The sequence below is a fragment of the Meriones unguiculatus genome, chromosome 4, assembly GCF_030254825.1.
Source record: "Meriones unguiculatus strain TT.TT164.6M chromosome 4, Bangor_MerUng_6.1, whole genome shotgun sequence".
In the NCBI taxonomy this organism is placed as follows: domain Eukaryota; kingdom Metazoa; phylum Chordata; class Mammalia; order Rodentia; family Muridae; genus Meriones; species Meriones unguiculatus.
The window spans coordinates 76503318-76524780 of record NC_083352.1 but is presented as its reverse complement, the minus strand read 5'-3'; the positions used below and the strand labels follow the sequence as shown (position 1 = coordinate 76524780).

Sequence of the window (21463 nt, the reverse complement as noted above, 5' to 3'; positions counted from 1 at the left end):
GAACAGTACTGTTTGACATTGGACTTCTTTCTGTCAATGTTACTAAATTATGAACTTTTAAAATCTGAACTCTTGGAGCCAGCTGTGGTGGCATACACCTGATTCCCATCACTTGAGAGGAAGAGGCAGGTTGAGGCTAGGCTGCTATCTGGAGAGAGTTCCAGGAGAGCCAGGGCTACATAATTAGATCCTCTTTAAAAAAAAAAAAAAAAAAAAAAAAAAGGAAAAAGCAGGGTGGCGGCGGCATGTGCATGTAACCCCAGCTCTTGGAAAGCAGAGACAGGCAGATCTCTTGAGTTTGAGGCCAGCCTGTCTACAAAGTGAGTCCAAGGCTACACACAGAGAAATCCTGTCTCAAAACAAATAGTAAAAAAAGAAAAATAAGCTATTGGAAATCTGACTATTCAACACTGAGGTAAAAAGCAGATGTCACGTTAAGTCATTAATTTTGTGTGATGTGTTCCTCCTGTGACAAAACACTAATCAGCAAAACAGAGACCAAAACAAAGGCTCGCAGTCTCGCTCTTGTGTGCCATTCCGAAGCCCTCCCAGGACCCCATCATGCTTTGTGTCTGCAGTCACACGTGTGGCACGTGCTGAGAGACGCTCAGCGCATGGTCAGCGCATGGTCAGCGCATGGTCAGCGCATGGTCAGCGCATGGTCAGCGCATGGTCAGCGCATGGTCAGCGCATGGTCAGCGCATGCTCGCTGCTTCAATCACGTGCGTCTCTCGTGCTCGCCCCCACATACGCCCGCCCACGCCTGACTCGCTGGAGTAGTTTCCGGTGGGGCGTTTGGCGACGGTTGAGCCGCAAGATGAGCGTCTTCTCGCGCCTCAGGAACGGAATTCCACCGTCGCGAGACGACTGCCGGGTACAGAGCGGGGGTTCGGGAAGCCTGGGAGCACGAGCTGGGGAGCACCCGGAGCGTGGCCATGGGTGGTAGCCGAGGTCCCGGAGCCCTGGAAGGGGACGACGTCCTGGGCCAGGTGAGGGTGGGAACGGGGCGCTGGCCTGAGGACATGGGCCAAGTGGCTTCCACCTCTGAGGCTTGCGGCTTTCTCTCTACCAGTCTCCCTATGAGCGATTAAGCCAACGGATGTTGGACATTTCCGGGGACCGAGGTGTGCTGAAGGATATCATCCGAGAGGGCGCCGGCGACCCTGTGACACCCGACGCTTCTGTCCTGGGTATGGTGGCCGCTGGGCTGCTCTTCGTCCTTGGGGAGCTGTGCTTTAAGTTTTGTTTTGTTTTGCTTTGCTTTGTTTTGAAATACGGTCTCATGCAACTCCAGATACTCCATCTCCTTTTCAAGTGCTGGGGTTATGGCTGGGCACCACCGTGTTTGACGTGGTGCTGGGGACATAGCCCACTTCCTGTGCACCTTGTTGATTTAGGGTATTCTTTGTTCCAAGGTGCTGGGGATTGTGTCTTCAAGTAGGTGATTGCATATTTCCAAAATAGGGTGTTTTCTAGGACTGGATGGGCCCTCCCTGAATGGAGAGGATTTGGTTTTGAGAAACAAGAATCAATATATCCCAGGCTAGCCTCAAACCCTCCGTAACCAAAGATGACCCAAAAGTTCTGTTCCTCCTGCCTCTACCTCCCAATTGCTGAGATTACTCACTTATGCCACCATGCCTGGTTTATGTGGTGTTGGGGATGAAACCCTGGGCCTCACACATGCTAGTCAAACATTCTGCCAACTGGGCCGCATCCACAGCGTTTGTTTTATCTTTTGTTTGTTTTTGAGATGGGCTCACTGTGTAGCTATAGCCCTGGTTGGTCTGTTTCTCAGTATGTAGACCAGGTCAGACTACCCTCAAACTCAGAGATCTACCTGCCTCCACAGCACTGGGATTAAAGGATATCCATACTCTTTCTAAATCTAGTCAAACTGACAACCAAGATTAACTGTCAAAGTAGTCATGCATCCTGCTGTCTTAAGTAGTCAAGGAAGGCTTCCTGAAAGAGATGGACTGCCAACCTGAGACCTGAATCACAAGGAAAACAGGCAAGAGAGATGAGAGGGAGAGAGAGACTAAAGTAGCACCTGCAAAGGAGCAGGAGACATGAGTGAGGTCATTCTAACACTGGGGAGATGGTGCAATGGTGAGAGCACTAGGTGCATAAGGGCCTGAATTTTAATCTCCAGCACCTGTGTAAAAAGCCAGGCATGACCATGTATGTGTGTGACACCAGCAGTGTGGGAAGAAAGAGACAGGAGGATTGCTGGGGCTTGCTGCCTGCCAGCCAACCTTCAGTTTCACTGAGAAACTGTCTCACCAAGCCCAGCCCCTTTTTTTTTTTTTTTTTTTTTTTTTTTTTAAGACAGGGCTTCTCTGTATCCAAGGCCAGCTTCAAATTGCCACTCTTCCTGCCTCAGCTTCTGCAGAGCTGGAGTGACAGATGGCTGCCACCCTGGTCTGCCTCAGGTTTTTAAGAAGTAAAGCAGGCTTCTGATCTCCACTTTTCTTTATGCCATGGTGAACAGTTAGCTAAGGCTCATCAGGAGAGCTCTTGAACCTCAGAGTTGAAAGTCAGATATTCAGAACGCCACATGAAGCTTTCCTGTGGGTCTGGGTTCCAGGCAGCCTAAACTCTTTGTTGTTTTTTTTTTTTTGTTTGTTTGTTTTGTTTTTTTTCCTAGACAGAGTCTTGTGTCTGGTGCTAGTGTAGAATTTGCTGCATTGCTGAGGCTGCTCCAACCTCCACTTCCCAAGTGCTGGGATTACAGACATTCTCCACCATGCCCAACTACTTGTGGTGTTTCCCTGTCTTCCGGAATGTTTTTCTCACACTTGTGCTCCCCCCCCCCCCATTCTGCCCTAGTGAAATATTCTGGATACCTGGAGCACATGGACAAGCCTTTTGATTCTAACTGCTTTAGAAAAGCACCCCGGCTGATGAAACTTGGAGAAGGTAATGTCATCTGGACAAATGATGGCCATGTTTTAGGACTGTCACAGTGTCCAGAGAACAGGTTTTTACAGTTGGTAGCTGAGTTTGGATTTCAGGGAGGCACTTGGGTTATCTTGTCACTTTTCTTTTGGGGACTTTTTGACTGATAACCTACCTGGCAAGGTTATCTTGGCATCTTAAGTTACCCACTGGACATTTTTTTCCTATCCTTGATGTTTAAAACTTTTATGCATACGTTTCCCACAGGTGTGTATGTGCCCAGTGCCTGCACCCAAATGGTGGTATCAAACCATATATAACTCCAGTTCCTGAGGATCTGATGCCCTCTTCTGGCCTCTGTGGACAATGCATTAATGTGGTGCACATACATACAGGCAAAACATATACATTAAAAATACACATAAAAATGAAGGAAAAAGTTTTAGTTAGGGTAGATTGCCAGCATTGAGGGCAGAGGGTTTCAAAGAACAGACTATGCAACAGAGATGGAGCCTGCAGAAGTGGCATTGGAGAAAACAGGACAGCAGAAACAAGACTGAGCACCGAATTGGGCACCCACCAAAGGCTTTGGGCGGTTGGCATACACACTTGGAGTAGGGAACAACAGGTAGCTGTGCATAGGATGCTGAGTGAGTTTAGCTGAGTTCTCTGTCCTTTCTTCCAGATATTACACTCTGGGGCATGGAGCTGGGCCTGCTAAGCATGCGCAGAGGGGAACTGGCCAGGTTCCTTTTCAAGCCAACCTATGCTTATGGCACCCTAGGGTGCCCACCCCTCATCCCTCCAAATGCCACTGTCCTGTTTGAGATTGAGCTGATTGACTTCCTGGATTCTGCTGAGTCAGACAAGTTTTGTGCACTCTCAGCTGTAAGTTCCAGACATTGGATTTTCCAGCACTTTCTGAAGGGTGGGATTAGATCATGTTTGGGTGGTGTTGTTAGATCACCTGCCCCAGGTTTCACCTGGCCTCCTGTACAGTGATGCCTTCTCTCTTCTGTTTGAGGTAGAGCATGCTAGGTAGTGTAAGGTATAGACTGGCTCTGTATTAGCAGTTTGCTATTTAGTTACCCTTTGCTTAGTTCTCACTACAAGATGGTGACTACTTTTCAGGAAGTTAGGCGCTGGTAGCTTAGTAATCGAGGCTTGAGGATGTGACTCAGTGATGGAGTTCTTGCCTAGACCCCCCCTTCCCCCACTAAGGAGTTGGGGCTTCGTAGCTCAGCAGTAGAGTGACAATATTAACAAGCCCTAGGTTCCATCCCTAGGACCATAAAATCAAGTTAGAGAATTGGTCTCTCAAGAACTGAAACAGACTTTTACTAACTTGACAAGATAGCTGTGACATGAGGTCCAAGCTGAGACAATCTCAGGAAAACTGGGAGATAGAGCCACAGTTCTCATAACCCAGGTCTTGGTGACCTTTCCCTCCGCAGCCCATAGAAGGAGAGTTTGTGATCCCATCAGCAATCACATTCGTCTCTATGATGCTTCCTCCATCGACTGCATACGGAGTAGTAGGTGTGTATTCATTGAAGGCTTTGGTCCTCTTAGGGTTTGACTGCTTTGAAGAGATCTCTTATAAAGGACATTTAATTTGTGCTGGCTTACAGTTTCAGCGGTTTAGTTCACTGGAAGCCTATGGGGGCCAGGGAGTGGAATGTGGTGGTTTGAATAGGTTTTATCCCCATAGGTTTGACTGCTTGGCCCAAAGGGAGTGGCATTATTAGGAGGTGTGGCCTTGTTGGAGGAAGTGTGTCACTATGGGGGTAGGTCTTAAATGCTCAAGCTACACCTAGTAAAACAAATCCAGTCCCCTCCTTGCCACCTGCGGTTCAAGGTAGGATGTAATTCAAGTTCATGTTCAAGAACTCTCAACTCCTTCCTCAGCACCATGTCTACCTGCACGCTGCCATCCTTCCCACCATGCTGATAACGGACTAATAAACCTCTAACTGTAAGCCAGCCCCAATTAAATGAGTTGCCTTGGTCATGATGTCTCTTCACAGCAGTGGCAACCCTAAGACACTTCATAATAATTTGGCCTTCCACACTAAACTGTCAGTGCCTCAAGTGATTATCTCACCCTTTCCACATCTTTCCACTAAGTAGACGTTCTTCATTCACCTGGGATTCTGATTTTGAGGCTCTGATATGAAGCCAGGGTTAACAGCATGAGCATGTAAAAACCCCAGAGCATTGAGCCATCCAAAACCTGCCAAATTCTTGATGCATAATTGGTTTGGGCTGGGCAGGCTCCTTCAGTTTCTGTGGATGCTTCTGCTTCTGGGGAAACTGAGAAGGATCACTGCAGCCACTATCACTTGCACTGCTCTGTAGATGGATCGCTGACACGCTTATAGCATCCACCTGTGTGGCCTCTGCACCCGAAAGGCAGTAAGCACAGCTCATGGTCCAAGAGGGATATGTTAATGACTATAACATGCCTGCCATTATGCCCTTGGGGCTTCTGGCTCCATGTTGCTGCTCTTGTTTTTCAGGAGCAGCAAGAACAGTTTCCACTTCAGAAGGTCCTCAAGGTAGCAGCAACTGAGAGGGAGTTTGGCAACTACCTTTTTCGCCAGAATCGCTTCTGTGATGCCAAAGTGAGATACAAAAGGGTAAGAATGCTCTTATAAGTGTATGATCCAGAAAACTTCTATCTTTAAATTGTTTATGTGTATGACTGTATAGTCTGCATGTATGTCTGGCTCCACGTGCATGCCTGGTGACTTCTAGGCCAGTAGGGGACATCTGATCCCTGGGAATTGATCTCCAAAAACTGGAGTTACATAAAGTTGTGAGCCACCATGTGTTGCTGAGTATGGAAGCTAGATCATCTGGAAGAGCAACTAGTGCTCTTAACCTCTGAGCCATCTCTCCAGCCCAGAAAACTTACGAGCATGAGCTTCATCTCTTTTGCTGCTCTTCATGGGCAGCCATGATAAAGATCATATAAGCTGGGCCTGATGGTTTATGTTTGTAATTCTGCCACCCAGGAGTCTGAGGAAGGAGGATTGCAAATTACAGGCCAGCTTGGGCTTCTTAGCTAGACCCTGTCTCAACAAACTAAAAAAAAGTACCTGGGGAGATAGCAGTGAGTAAGTGTGCTTGCTTTATAAGCATGAGGATTTGAGTTCAAATCCTAGCACCCACATAAAATGCTGGGCGTGGATGCTGCAAATTTTTTTTGTTTTTTGTTTTTTTGTTGTTGTTGTTGTTTTAGTTTTTCAAGACAGAGTTTCTCTGGGTAGCCTTGGCTGTTCTGGACTCACTTCATCGACCAGGCTGGTCTCCAACTCACTCACATAGATTTGCCTGCCTCTGCCTCCCTGGGATTACAGGCATGTGCCACCGTGCCTGGCTTGGGAAGATGATTAATAGTTAAGAATATTTGCTGCTCTTGCAGAGGACCCCAGTTTGATTCCCAGCATCCATATGGCTCACAGCTGCCTATAACTCCAGTTCCAGGGAATATGATACCTCTTTTGACCTCTATGAGTTCCTGTACCTACATGGGACACATCTGTTTATATAGGAATGCACACTTACACATAAAAGTTTATTTTAAGCCAGGTATGGACACATGTATGCTGCAACTCTAGTATTGTGGGAGGCGGAGACAAGATTGCTGATGCTTGCAGTCTAGCTCTAAGTTCAATGAGAGATGTTGTCTCAAAGAACAAGATAGAGCAGCGGTCCTCGACCTTCCTTATACTGTGACCCTTTAATACAGTCCCCCAACCATAAAATCATTTTTGTTGCTACATTATAACTGTGTTTTCTGCTACTGTTAGGAATTTTAATGTAAATATCTGTGTTTTCTTTTGGTCTTAGGTGACCCCTGTGAAAAGTTTGTTTGATCCTCAGAGGGGTCTCAATCTGCACGTTGAGAGCCACTGAGGTAGAATGATACAGCAGGAACCTGACATTGTCCTCTGGTCTCCTCATGTGCACACCAACCCACCCACATATGTACATAAGCCACACACACATTATATACAGAGAAAATCCTTAAGTTAGATGGAAATGACTAGGAGTAGAATAATGTTCTGTATGTTGATCTTTTTTCCTTTTGTTTTTTAAGACATTGTCACTCTCTAGCCCAGGCTGGCCTCAGGCTCATCGCAAAGGGGATTATAGGCATGAGCTATAACCTCTGGCTCTATCCGTTGATTCTATTTGTGTGTCTGTTTGAGGCAGAGTCTCACTGTGTAGCTTTATCTAGCCAACACTTGCTTTGTAGACCAGACTGTCCTTCAACTCAGAGATCCACCTGCCTCTGCTTCCTGAGTACTGGGATGAAAGGTGTGCACCATTATGTCTGCCTGTGTAACTCTTCATGCTGTGTTCCTGGATGTTTGAGTTATGAAAACACATTAAACTATATACTTTTTCTTACCTATGTGCAGATGTATTTTAATCTGGCATTTTAATAATTACCATCCTGGGGAGGTAAGAAAACAACTCGGTTGGTAGAGTGCTTGAAAGCAAGCACTATGATCTGAGTTTGATCATAAGAATTTATATTTAAAAAGAAAGAAAAAAGGACAGGTGTGGCAGTCAGTGCCTATTTGTAATTCCAGTGCTGAGAAATCAAAGACAGACATGTAACTCCAGTTCCAGGAAGATGTATGCCCTCTTCTGGCCTCCACAGGCATTGTACTCACATGCACACATCCTATCCCACACATATGCATGTTTGTTTGTTTTATTTGGTTTTTCGAGACAGAGTTTCTCTGTGTAGCCCTGGCTATCCTGAAACTCCCTCTGTAGACCGGGCTGGCCTCAAACTCAGATTTGCTTGCCTTTCTGCCTCCTGAACGCTGAGATTAAACATGTGTTCCACTACCTTCTGGCATAGTTACATAATATAAAATAACGAAAATAAATCTTAGAAGCCTCCTGTCTTTAATATATTAACCATGTGTCCGGTGAGCTAGCTGAGTTTCTTTCTTAGATCAGTAGTTCTGTGTGACTTGTAAGGATATAGGACTGTCCCTCCTGACCCTTTGCCTTCCCTCTTCTCTGCAGGCCTTGCTGCTGCTCCATCGGCGCTTGGCAATCTGTGAGGAGCAGCACTTGGTAGAACCTGCTGAGCTCCTAGTCCTCCTTAACCTTTCCTTTGTGTACCTGAAGCTAGACCGACCTGCCATGGCCCTACGCTATGGGGAGCAGGCTCTGCTCATTGACAAAAGGAATGCCAAGGCCCTCTTTAGGTGTGGACAGGTGAGTTGAAGGTAGTAGGGAGAGGGGCTGGGCAGTAACCCAGCCAGTAAAGTGCTTGCCAGGCATGCAAGCCTGAGAGCCTGAGCTCATTCTCCAGAACTCAGGGGCCTGGACCCTTGCTCTGGGGAGGCAGAGACAGACTGGAGTTTTCTGGTCAATTAGCCTAGATGAATTAGGGAGCCCTGAGTCCCAGAGGCAGTCCTTATCTTGAAAAATGAGGGCTGCTCCCAAGAAGGATGGTAGTTTGACAAACTCTGTCCTCCATCCATGTGTGTACTCCCAACAATCTCACTGGGGCCACTACTACAAATGCCAATCTCCTAATCTAATGTCCTGTCCCTTCCTATCAGGCTTGCCTTCTCCTGACTGAGTACGAGCAGGCCCGGGATTTTCTGGTGCGAGCTCAGAAGGAGCAGCCCTGTAACCATGACATCAATAATGAGCTGAAGAAGCTGTCCAGGTAAGGGTCAAGGGCCAGGAGCATGACAAGAGGCACAATGAGAGGTGACTGTGAGAATTCTAGTTCAATCTGGATAGAGGATAGGCTACGAATGTTGCCCCAAGGTGGTTTGGAGACAGCCATTCCATCTGCACAGTCCATCTCCCATTGCCCTAAACTGGCTGTTTTGTGTGAGGAAGCTTCACTTCTGAGCATCTTCCTGCAGATCAGCACTCCCCAGCGAGGAGCCCATGCAGCTCCTTTGTGTATATTTGTAAGTGTGTGTGTAGGCCAGAAAACAACCTTGAGTGTTGTGCCTGGGGCCCAGCAATTAGACTGGGCTGGTGGCTAGTCCCAGAAATCCTCCTATTTCTGTTTTCCCCCGTCCCTGGCTTCTACTCCCACCTACCCCAAACTGGAATTACAGACACACTGTATTCACTGGGCTTATTTTTTTACATGGTGCTGAGGATCCAAACTTAGGTCCTCACTTTACCAACTGAGCTATTTCTGTAGTCCACCATGTACCATCGTGCTAACCAGGTACGGTGGTCTACTCTAATAGTCTTAGAACTTGGGATACTGAAGTAGGAAGATCACAAATGCTCAACCTGTGCTATAGAATAAGACAGTCTCAAAAACCAAAAGGTTGGCAAGATGGCTCAACAGCAGAGAGTACTTGACATTGTGATCCCTAGGAAGGAGAAAACTGGCCTGCAAATTGTCCTCTGGCCTCCATACCTGGTGTACACAGGTATACAATAAATGTACAAAAAGCCTTTTTAGATCTCCCACGAGTAAGTAAGTCTTGAATCCCAGCACTCAAAAGGCAAAGTCAGGTGGATCTCTGAGCTCAAGGCTACTCTTGTCTACAGAGTGCGTTCCATGACAGCTAAGGCTACACAAACCTTGCCTCTAAAAACCAAAATTAATTGTTTAAAAAAAAAAAAAAAGGTTGTATTTAACACCCTACCTATTTTCATGCAGTTTTCTGTCTTGGTGAGGTTTTTCTCCTTAACATTAAACATTCCATCTCTTTGCTGAGGTCTCTTAAGGTGTGCGCATCATTTTTATCTAGATGCAGTCTCTTTGCTGCTGATCTATTTGGGGTTCCCAGGAGCTTCCATTCTGTTATAGAAAGAATTCTTGCAGGCTAGAACTGAATTTTGGGGGATCTCACCATTCCTTAGGAAGAAACATCTCAAAATGAATGGGAGGTCACTCAGTGCAAGGGTCATTTGGCAAGACTAATGGTGGCTATGCCCTCCCAGCTGCTGTCTTTCCAAATGATAGCCTTGTGTCCAGGATCTTCCTTAGTGGCCTTAGCCTTGCCTGTCCCTGCATCTCACATTGACTGCTGTCCAATGCTGACATTTCAGTGGCTGCTGCCAGATATATTCAGCCACCAGATGTCACCTTCTGCAAACCTACAAAGCTTGCCTTTCTCTCCACAGCCACTACAGGGCCTATGTGGACAGAGAGAAAGAGATGTGTCACCGGATGTTTGCCCCCCGTGGGAGCGGCTCCTCGGTGGGAGGAGACTGAAGGTACTTACAGGAATGGACACTCATGAAAGGATTCAGGGTTTCATCCATTGGGGAAGATGGTCCTCAGCAAGGCTTGGTGACTGCTGACTCTTCTCCACTGAGGACAGCATAGGACAAAATATGCCGTTGGGGCTTTCCCACCGAATGGGTCACTGAGGGTGGAGGACTTGGAGTTTACGTTCATATTTGGGAGGTCCTGAGCTTTCTCATTCAAAGGACTTTTTTTTATGCGTGGTAAAATTAAACTCAAATTTTCTTATAACTGAAGTCATTAGTGTTGACAGTTTGGCTGAGCTTGAAAGAGAAAAAACGAATTTCTTTGTTACTATGTTTTGGAGATGATTCACTAAGTATTTGAGGATGACCCTGAACTTTTGATCCTCCTGCCTCTACCAACTGAGTGCTAAGATTATAGGCTTGTACCATTACCATCTGATTAATGTAGTACTGAGGATGGAACCCTGAGCCTTGTGTGTGCACTAGTGTATGCTAGGCAAGCACTCTACCAACTGAGCCACACTCCTAGCCTGTGGTGTTTGTGTTTTGTTTTAGGGGTACGTGTGGGTGTGTGTAGGTGTAGATGTCATGGTAGGATTAAGGCTGGTGGTGGTGATGCATGTCTTTATTCTCAGCACTCAGGAGGCAGAAGCAGGTAGATATTTGTGAATTTGAGGCCAGTTTGGTCTACAGAGCGAGTTCCTGAACTGTTGGAGCTATAACAGAGAAACCCTGTCTCAAAAACAGAAACAAACAAAAAGAGTGGTAGGATTACAAAGATGCACCATTATGCCTGGCTGCAAGCCTGTGTGTGTGTGTTTGTGTGGTGCTGAGGGTTGAATCCAGGACTCAGATATGCTAGGCAAGTATAGACAAGCGTTCTATCACTGAAAAGCTCAGGTTAATGTAGACTTTCCCCAAAACTAGAAAGCCTCCGATCTCATGTTACCTCTAACACATTACTAAACTAGACAAAATCCCTGTGTTGAGGAATTGGGCAGTGTTGTGCTAACTATCAGAATTCAGAGTTTGAAGATGTGGAAACCTGAAGGAGCAGATACTAACATTGCTGTCAGGCAACAGTGGCTTGTGATTGGGCAGACACAGGGCAGAGTGTCCCCACAAGTATTCCAGGTAACCTTCCAGTCTGCTCTGCTATTACTTAAGAAAATTAATGGGAACAAAATCACCTGCCTTAAACACCTAGTCAAGCAGGTCCAGAGCCCCGCTCTCCGGAGAGAAGTTAAATATGGAAGAAGAAGGAAGCAGCTGCTAAGCGGGCTCCTGTGGTAAATCCTGCCTTTGTTGCTTGCCCCTTTGTGTCTACAAAAATAGGGCTTGAGAGGAGGGGCTGTGAAAGGCTCATTCATCCATATGCTCAGGCAGGCTCTGGAGCACTGCTGTCTGCTTGGCAGATGCTACCAGTCAGCTCCTTTGCAGGCATGACTTTTTGACCCCATCTTCTGAGTCTTCTGGGGGACTTCTGAACTGAGCTGCAAGCCAGAAGACCTCTTCTCTTTGTCTCTTGTCACATTCGGTAGGTATAAAAGACATCTGCTTCCCAGACCTGTGTGTGTAAGGATCTGTGTAGCTGCATGTATATATAGTGTTTGCTCTCTCTGTCTGCCCCTCCCGCCCCCACTGTGTGTCTGTCTTTTGCAAATGTTTCTCCATGGGTTCTTGAACTCAGGTCACCAGGTTTTCACTGCAGGTGCCTTTACCCACTGAACTGTCTTACCTACCCATTGGCGAGTGATTTTTGTTTTTATTTTATTTACTTTTTTTCCTGTTGCTATAATAAGACAGCATGACTAAAGCAACCTATAGAAGAGTTTATTCAGGGCTTAAAGTCTCAAAGGATTAGAGTTCATAACCATAATGGTGTGAGGAACATGAGGTAGGCAGGCATGGGACTGCAATAACTGAGAGCTCATATCTTTTTTTTGTTGTTTTCAAGACAGGGTCTCTGTGTAGCCCTGGCTATCCTGTATCTCACTCTACAGAACAAGCTGTCCTCAAACTCAGAGATCCACCCACCTCTACCTCCCCAGTGCTGGGATTAAAGTTGTGCACCACTCATCTAGCAGGAGACACAGAAAGAGATAAACAGAAAATTGGTATATTAGCTGGGAATGGTATGAATCTGTTGAAAGCTCAAAGCCAGTGAGACACTTATTCCAACAAGGCCACATCTGCTAATCCTTCCCAAACAGTTCCACTAACTGGAGACCAAGCATTCAAATATATGAGTCTGTGAGGGGCATTCTCTTTCTAAGCACCACAGTTTTTTGAGACAGGGTCTCCCTCCCTGACCTAGAACTCACTATGTAGACCAACTCTGCCTCCCAAGTGCTGGGACTGACCAGTCATTTAAAAGAAGTTAGATTTGTGAGCTTGATGTGCTTGTTTTGTCTAGGGCTGTTTTCTGTCTTTCTTAAAGGCTAGTTTGTTTCTTTGGGAATACGTGTGCTCTGGGTGGGGAAGGTTTTGCAAGTATATTGAACAGGCGGAGGCTAGAAGGCAGATATTTGGGTGACCTATTACAGTCTTACCTATTCCTTTGATGCAGGGCCTCTCCTTGAGCCTGGGACCCTTATTTTCTTGGCTAAGTAGAAGCCAGTCAGTCCCAGTGGTTTTCCTGTCTCTGCCCTGCCTTGTGCTGGGTCCAAAGTCAGGTACTTGTGGTTGTAGAGCATGTGCTCTTAACTGGAGCCATTTCCAGGCCTCGACCCCAAGCCTTCTATCATAGAAGACACGAACAGTTTAAGACTGGAGACCCTGTCTTTTCTCATTTGTGTGTTTCCTAGCCCCAGTGAAGACTGAATCAGGTTAAACAGCCAAGACTGAGCCTTCCTCCTCCTTCACTTCCTGCTTCAAACACTCCATAGCTCCTGCTTTATCTGACAGGACTCTGTGATTACCAGTGACACAAAGACCTGGAGGAGCCACTGTTAGAGTAATCCAGCTCCTGGTGTAGGAGGTGAACTTGACAGGATAGACACTTAGTGGGCCTGTCACATCCTCTTTTCCCGAGGACCTCCATACCACCTGGCAGGAAGATGTCCTTCCAAATGGGACTGTGCTTTGGGATAATCAAGTCATTAGTGGTCAGAAGCCCTGCAGGTTTCCAGCTGGGTGGGAAGGGATATTTGTAGCAGCTCTCCTGTGGTTACAAAGCCATGGAAGTGTTTCCAGACTTGGAGGTGCTACTTGAAACTCTCCTGCTTGTGTTACATACGACTTGCCATAACATCATCACAGCAGCAGTGATGTCACCAGTGCACCAAAACACACTGTCATTGTATGTGTCATAATTGTGCTCATCATGCCGGAACATGTTTTGGAGGGGATACATGTGTGATCATATGCTTGGAACCCAGAGGCCAACTTGGCATGGTGGTCTTCAGGATGCTGCCACCTTTTTGTTGAGACAGTCTCTCATTAGGACCTAGCACTTGCAAATTAGGGTAGGACAGCTGGTGCCTGCAGCAGGCAGCCCTTTTTGCTTGAGGGGCCCTTCTCAAGCCGTTCATTCCATCCCAAGGGAAAGGACTCTGCTTATGAGTCTCTCTGTGTCTTCCCTGGGCAACATGGCCCTATGTAAGGCATTTAAATTCCACAGCCCAGAGGCCTAGCAGTTGTACCTGGGAGGCATAGTCTTTTGTCATAAGCCCCAGTCTGCATTGGGCATAGATACACAGCACAGAGAATTTGTTTTTGCCAGCACTCCAGCCTCCACCCATGCTGTGTGTGGTGAAATAGTCATGGATTCCTTACTAGCTCCCATTCAGCATGTCAGCCAACACTGCTAAATGGGTAGATTTTCAAAACCACGTAAGGATAACTCCTGTTAGACACACTGTTCACTTCTCTATAACACAGGTAAAAAAGACCTCACAACAGAAGAGATCGCTCTGTAAACCTTAATTCCACTCACTTTGCATTCCACCTACAGCAATTCGTAGGGTTTAACCGACTGTGGTCCCAGGCAAGATTTAAGATCTGTTCCCATAGGACATTCAGGTAAAGGGGGACCCACACATTATACAAAGCCTGTTTAAACACGTAGACTTTCATATTCAAATACTTGTTTCTGTCACAGTCCCCAACCCCTGGCACGCAGATTAATGTAAAAACAGATCTCAGTAGACGTTTCACACTCAGGCACTTCCCAAGGGGTATTTGGAATTCATAAGGGTAATAATAAACATAAAATAAACATTCTATGTTTATTTTCTTTCCTTGCCTGGGCTATTTTCTGCCTATGTGTTTTGGCTTTCTGTTATGGGTATTTCTCAAATGCCTAGCTTCAATCCCAAGCATCACCATAGCACAAACATGCCAGTAAAAACGTTGGCTAGCAACTCTGGACAGTGAAGGCATTTGCACTAAGTGGTCTTAAGGCTAAGATAGGGGGAAACAACCAGAATGTTTTGAGATCCAAAAGGCAGAAGGAAGGGGTTTGCATTGAACACCAACCACAACACTAGTATCTTTAAATTTCCTCAGAAGCATTTTTTTTTTCTTGAAGTCGTATATACAAGTAGCTTTTCACTATGTTTTTCCACTTTGTAGTGAAGATGAAATCTTGTAAACATTTACCGACTATCTGTATTCTTTATGCGAATGGCCTACTGATACTTTATCCCCTTATTGTATTGTTTATTTATTGCTGTAAAACTTTTGTGGTTGGGGCTGGAGAGGTGGCTCAAAGGCTTAAGAGCACTGGCTACTCATCCAGAGGTCCTGAGTTCAATTCTCAGCAACCACATGATAGCTCATAATCATTTATAGTGAGACCTTGTGCCCTCTTCTGGTGTGGAGGCACACATGGAGGCAGAATGCTGTATAAATAAAAATAAATGAATTTTAAAAAATGTTAAAAAAAAAAAAACTTTTGTGGTCCAGAGAGGTAGTTCATTGATTAGGAGTGCTTGCTGCTCTTCTCCAGTTCCCAGCCCATGTTAAGTGGCTCATAACCACTTGTAACTAAAGTTTAGGCTTTACAGCAACCTGTTCTGGCCTCCTGGAGTACTGTCCTAGGGACACATACCCAAAACACATAATCAAAAATAAAACAAATCAAGCCGGGCAGTGGTGGCGCATACCTTTAGTTCCAGCACTCAGGATGCAGAGGAATGTGGTATCTCTGGATTTGAGGCCATCCTGGTCTATGATATGAGTTCCAGGACAGCCAGAGAAACTCTTAGTTTTAGTCTTGGAAAAACTGAAAACCACAACAAATCTTAAACTCTATTGTGTGTGTGTCCATGTTTATGCAGAAGTCAACATTAAGCATCAGTCATTTACCGTCTTTATGTTTTGAGATAGTCTCTCAACATGGAGCTTGTACTAAACTGGCTGAACATCAAGGCCCAGAACCCTGTCTCTGCTTCCCAGCACTTTGGGTACCGGGAATCAAACTCACACCCTCATGCTTGCATGTTGTGCACTGTCTTGACTGACCCACTTTTCCAGCCTAACTCTACCTGTTTATATTTTGTTATTTGTGTGCGTTTGTGCATGTGTGACTCTCCTGGTATTTGTGTGGAAATCAGCATTGTCCTTGATTTCTTGATCATGTGGGTTCTGGGAATAGAACTCAAGTCATAAACCTTGGTGGCCATATTGTCGTCCCCCCCCCCCATTTTATATGTATGGATGTTTTGCCTGCGTGTGCCTGTACCACGTACATGGAGTGCTCTCAGAGGCCGGAAGAGGGACATCGGATCTTCTGGGACTAAAGTTACAGACAGTTGTGAGCTGCCCTGTTATATCTGCTTTATGCAGATTGCCTACCAGTACCCTTTACCATTTCTAGGTAGGTTTTTGTTGTTGTTGTTGATAATCTGAATTGGTTTCTGTGTGAAGTATCATAACTAGATACCAATTTTAAAAGGTCAGATAATTTCTCTGACTTTCAGTGTGGTTCCAGGAACTGGGGCTAAGCTGATGTTGGCCTGTGGGAGAGAGCAGAGGTCTGTGGTTTGTGGCAGGAGTCGGGATAAAAGGCTTTCTCACAGGTCTTCCTGCGTCCCGGCATCATTCCATGTCTGCAGTGCTCCATGGCATCTGTAGACCCACTTAACTCACCAGCATTGATATGGGAAAGAAGTGAACACTTCTGTCTCATAGGTTGGGAAAGGATAGAACTCCCACACCTGAATCCTCCTGTTGGGTCCTGTGTGACCACTGTGATAACTTTTGTTGGGTGTAATGTAAGTTCGAGTGTGGCCATGGTGTCTCTTGTGTTTAAGTGTAAAGGAATTTATTCTCTTCTTTCCATTCTTAAGGGAAGTCAAAGCCTTTGGGCCACAGAACTCAGAGGATTGAGCTAGGGTCTAACAATGTGACTCAAGTGAGTAGTGGTACTTGCCATCTAGCCTAATGATCCAGATTCAGTCCCCAGATGTCACATGGTAGAAGGAGAGAACTGACACCTATGGGCTGTCTTCTGACACACCCACAGTGACATGCGTGCCTACATACACTCAGTAGACAAACAAAAACAAAATTTTAAAAGATTGAGCTATGTGGCCAGCCGGCCTTAATAAAAGAGTATCTTTGTGTGTATGCACATGAGATAGACACCAGAGATCAATATCAGGTGTCTTCTATTACATTCCTCCACCTTTTTGAACAAGATCTCTCATTGAGATCTTCACAATTTGGTTAAGCTGGCTGGTCAGGGACCGTCCTGGCTTTACATTCCCAGCATTGCATTTTGCTGTTTTGTCTTTGTTTTTGTTTTTCCTCAAGACAGGGTCTTACTGTGTAGCCCTGGCCAGCCTTACTCACAGAGACCCTCCTGAACACTGGGAGTAAAGGTGAAAGCCTGGCTTCCACATGAGGATTGGGTACGTCGAGCTCTTTCTACAGCTTCAGGGAAAAGTGTATCTTCATGGGATTTTAAACAACAACTACAAAAACAAACATGTTTCCTGGGAAGTTACAGGAGGCCCATGTGGAAATGCGGCAGGCTGTGGAGAAGGCCTTGGAAGCCAAGATCCAGTAATTTGGTCCTGGTTCAAGAGTCAGCTGAGAGAGCACAGGAACAGTGGGCACCCAGAGGTCTTGGGACAATGGTGTTTCAGAACAGCCTTCCAGTGTCCAGGCCTCAGGCCAGTTGCCAAGAAAGTCCTGAGGTGATCATTGTTGTTTGTTGTTTATAGCATGTGATTGAATTTATCTGGGGAATCTATTTGAGCCTCTCTTTCCCAGAGAGGAAGGAGGGAGAAAGCCCTCGATCCCAGCATGCAGTCTGTGAAGATGCTCTGTGCATCCAATTAGATGTTGGCATCCCAGACAGATACCTTGTTTAAATGTGCTTTTGAAACTTAATATGGGATTCATTCTTCTGGCTTCCTCTCTGCACATTGTGTTTTCTGATGACTGTGGAGTCTCATTTTCCCCAGGGTGTCAAGCCAACCTTTCCTACTTCTGTTGCTGGCTGAGGGCTATTCAGCTTAAGCTGTTAAACACAGCTCTTGATCTTCTGGACTTCTGTGAGATGCCTTTCTGCACGCTCAGGAGGTGCCATTGAAGTCACCCCTTTGTTGTCTGACTATAAATACCTCTGCTCAGGTAGCTCCTGTTTCATGATAACCCCTTCCTGAGAAGGCATTTCCTCTGTAGGGTGTCTTTGGCCCCTCACCTCTTCCACATCCTTTCTTGGCAGTGGTCACAGGCCCATAGCCTGTGTCCAGCTGAGATGTGCTTTAGCGGATTGCATGTTCTTCGTGAGTGAGGGATCAATGAGGCTATTATTATCTTGGAAGCTAGTCAGGCTTTTTTTCTGATCTAAAGAATGAGCAAGTACAGAGATGCCATCCCTTCATTTCAGGGTCAAGAAATAAAAAACAGATTGTCAGTTGTAGTGCTCAGGCTATGAGGTTAGCCAAGTCATTTTAGCCCTTCTAGGCTTCAATGGGATTGTCTTATGTCACATTAGGTTGTACTTCACTGATGCCATTAAGTGTTTGCTTACCCTGATTTTATTAGCTTACACTGGACTCAAACCTGCAGTGTAGCCAAGGATGTCCTTGAACTCCTGATTTTACCTTTCAAGTTCCAAGTTTCCAGGCATGCCTGGCTCATGTGCCGAGGATAAAACCCAGAGCTTTGTGCATGCTAGGCAAACACACTCAGTCGACTGAGCCTGTTTCTAATTTCATGGGTTTCTTAGTAACTGCATGTGCCCTGCCATTGAGCACATGTGATCCATTACACCATGTTGGATTAAAAAAAGAAAAAAAAAAAAAGAAACATCCAGGAGGGACCCAAGCAATAAAGGTAACCATCTTGCCTTCTGAGCGGGATGATGACAAGTGTCTCCACTTCCCAGAGTTTGCCTCCAGGTTTGTGGCATGGACTATGCCCACATGGCTTCAGGTTACAGCTACTATTGATTTTACTCAAGAAGTGGTGTGTGGGAAGTGCTGGCAGTGAGATGGCTCAGGCAGGAAAGGCACTTACAAGCCTGACAACCTGAGTTTGATCCCTGAGAGGAACCTACATGGTGGAAGGAAACAGCTCTGTTTCTCTGACTTCATATACATGTCATTTTGGGGTATGAAAATCTAAAACAATTAGAGCAGTCACAAAAGTTCAGCAAAGCAAGATCTTTATTTGAATTAGCAAAAACTGACCAGTCTGAGACAACAGCACAGACTCAGGAGCTGACTGTGTCTTTGAATGTTTATTGTAGTAAGTATTTAAACAGATGACAAAAATTTATTGTACTCAGGCCATTACTGATTGATCAAGGCCACAGAATAGACTTCGGAGCTGAACTGTGACCCCAAGCCAGAATGGTATAGTGTTTTGTTTTGTTTTGTTTTGTTTTCAAGTATAGTGTTGGCTGTCCTGGACTCTCTTTGTAGACCAGGCTGTCCTGGAAATTCACATTAATCTGATTGCCTCTGCCTGTGTGAGTGCTGGATTAAGGGTGCATACCACTGGGCCTGGCAGTATAGTGTTTTTAAGCCCCAAGTCCACAAACATCTATGCTAAGTTTCCTACCAATCAGGAAACGTGAGTGTAGGAAACGTCTTAGGAACATGTCTTTATGGTACACTACTCTGCCCCAATGGTTGGGTTAATGAACTGTAGTGGGGTGACTTGCCTAGCGTTCACATCTGAACTTTCCAGTCAGGATGCCAGTTACCCACATACATGTCTCTTTCTGCCAAGCAAGATGTCAGTTCTCCATGGAGATACTGGGAACTTAAACTTTATTTGACCCATGTTCAAAATGGAAGTGTTAATTCAAAATGCCTTCAGTTTGGTTCCTTCTACAGTTGACTACATGTGGACATGCATACTCACATATTTACACACAATAAAGAAATAAACATGCTAAGATCATTTTTAAATATTTGGCAATAGGGGCAGAAGAGATGGCTCAATGGTTAAGAACATGGGTTGTTCTCTTTATAGGGGTCCTGGTTCAATTCCCAGCCCCAAATGGTGGCTCACAGCTATCTTTAATGACAATTCAGGGGGCTCTAACACCATCTTCTGGTGTTTGTGCACCAGACATACAGACAAAATAGTCATACACATAAAATAAATCTCTCTTTAAAAATGGTAGTACTAGGGGTAGAACTCAACTCCTCCCATGTGCTAAACAAATACTTTACTGCTGAGCTGCATAATATGCTGAGTTTGATTTCTTTCTGTATGTAGGGGTTGGTTTTTTGTTGTTTTGAGACAGGATCTTATGAAGTCCTAGGCTGGCCTTAAACTTACTGTATAGCTGAGTATGACCTTGAGCTTTTGATAACTCCTGCCTCCTCCTGAGTGATAGTATTACAGGAATGCACAACTATATTCAATTTATGTGGTGCTGCAGTTGGAACCTCATACATACCAAATCAGTATTCTACATACTGAGCCACATCCCAAGTCCTGATTTTGTTGTTGTTTCTTTGTTTTTTGAGACAGGGTTTCTGTGTAGCCCTGCCTGTTTTGGAACTCACTTTGTAGACTAGGCTGACATTCAACTCAGAGATTTCCTGCCTCTGCCCCCTGGGTGCATCACCACGCCCCTCTTCAACCTCTGATTTTGACCTTTATTGATTTCCTTAACCTCAGAGCTGTCACAGACCCAGGAAGAAGCAGAGGTGAACTGGGGAGAGCCTGAGGATTTCAGATACAACAGCTAAAGGTTGAAGATAGTTAAATAGCTAGGAGCCAAAAGGTTCCCTCAGGCACAGCTGTGTGATTGCAGAGTAGAAGGGAGGTGCCAGCCCTGTTACGTTAACAGCAATCAATAGTTCTGCTCAGCATTGATATAAGAGGCTGTTCACCACCCTGATGTCTTAACGCTGGCACTTCATCTCTTTGGGGAGCAAGTGTGATGTGAATGGAAGAAGTTTCACATCAGCCGCCAGCCATCCCTGCCGCTCATGCCTCCACACTACCACCAGGGCTCTGGGCTCGTGGCCTTTAGCTCCAACATGAACAGGCATAGCCTCTTGAGCACTCTGAACTGTCAGTCTGTCTGACTCCCTTCTCACTCCCCCCTCCCTGATTCTCCCTGATTCTGTCCCCATGCCCTCCATTTCTCTGACATTCACCCCTCACCCCCAAAAATGTGAGAGGGCTCAATAAAGAAACTGTAGACATGGCCACTCCACTGTTATGGGGAAGGTTTTTATTATACATAAGAGAAATACATAAGAAATGCATAAGAAAATATCCAGAGGCATCTGAAGGAGTCAGACAGAGTGACTAGACATAGCCAAGGCTATTTGCTAGAGAAGAGAGAATAACAGGGGTGGGGGGTACACTTGCCATTGTTAAAACAAACAAACAAACAAACAAAAAAAGTATCTGGGAGGAGGGAAGCGTGGGGAGGCTGGCATGGTCTTTGAGTAGTTGTGAGTAAGGACTGAAAGAGGCTGAAGGCCATCATAGGCTTTGGTATGTAAGTAACGACATGGATATGTCAGTGGAGCCATAAGTCCCTTCTGCCAGAAGTAAGGGAAATGACTCCTTTTGGAAGACCCAAATGAATTCTGGCTTTTATCTAACCACCAGAAATCATCCTATGGTCCATTTTGAGCTCATTTCTGGATATATGTGAATGGCTTCTCATCGCTACTGCTGTAATTCCAATTGAATTAAAAAGTAAAAAGTGGGTTTATTCAGGGATTAGTTGCTCCCAGGCTAGTTCATGTCTCACAATAGGTCTGTGAAATTCAGAGGCTGGGCTGGGGTAGGGGCTTCTTAAAAGGGAGTTAAGAGGGGCTAACTACCCTAGATGGCTCAGAGGTTAAGAGCACTGGCTGTTCTTCCAGAGATCCTGGATTCAAATCCCAGTAACTAC

General features: G+C 45.6%; 1 protein-coding gene across 3 annotated transcripts; it reads left to right on the top strand.

Annotated features, from left to right (window-relative positions):
- Window positions 1–763: 763 nt before the first annotated feature.
- Window positions 764–10397, top strand: Fkbp6 (FKBP prolyl isomerase family member 6 (inactive)). Of its 3 annotated transcripts, none has more exons than XM_021663544.2 (8): window positions 764–874; window positions 1073–1190; window positions 2833–2922; window positions 3587–3789; window positions 5421–5540; window positions 7954–8148; window positions 8499–8608; window positions 10042–10397. In XM_021663544.2, the coding sequence occupies exons 1-8, from the start codon at window positions 818–820 to the stop codon at window positions 10130–10132; spliced, it is 984 nt and encodes a 327-aa protein (XP_021519219.1). In that variant the 5' UTR covers window positions 764–817; the 3' UTR covers window positions 10133–10397. The 3 variants fall into 3 exon arrangements, with proteins under 3 accessions (XP_021519219.1, XP_021519221.1, XP_021519220.1); XM_021663545.2 differs by lacking the exon at window positions 764–874 and adding an exon at window positions 898–989 and having other exon boundaries at window positions 10042–10393; XM_021663546.2 differs by lacking the exon at window positions 5421–5540 and having other exon boundaries at window positions 10042–10135.
- The last annotated feature ends 11066 nt before the right edge of the window (window positions 10398–21463 follow it).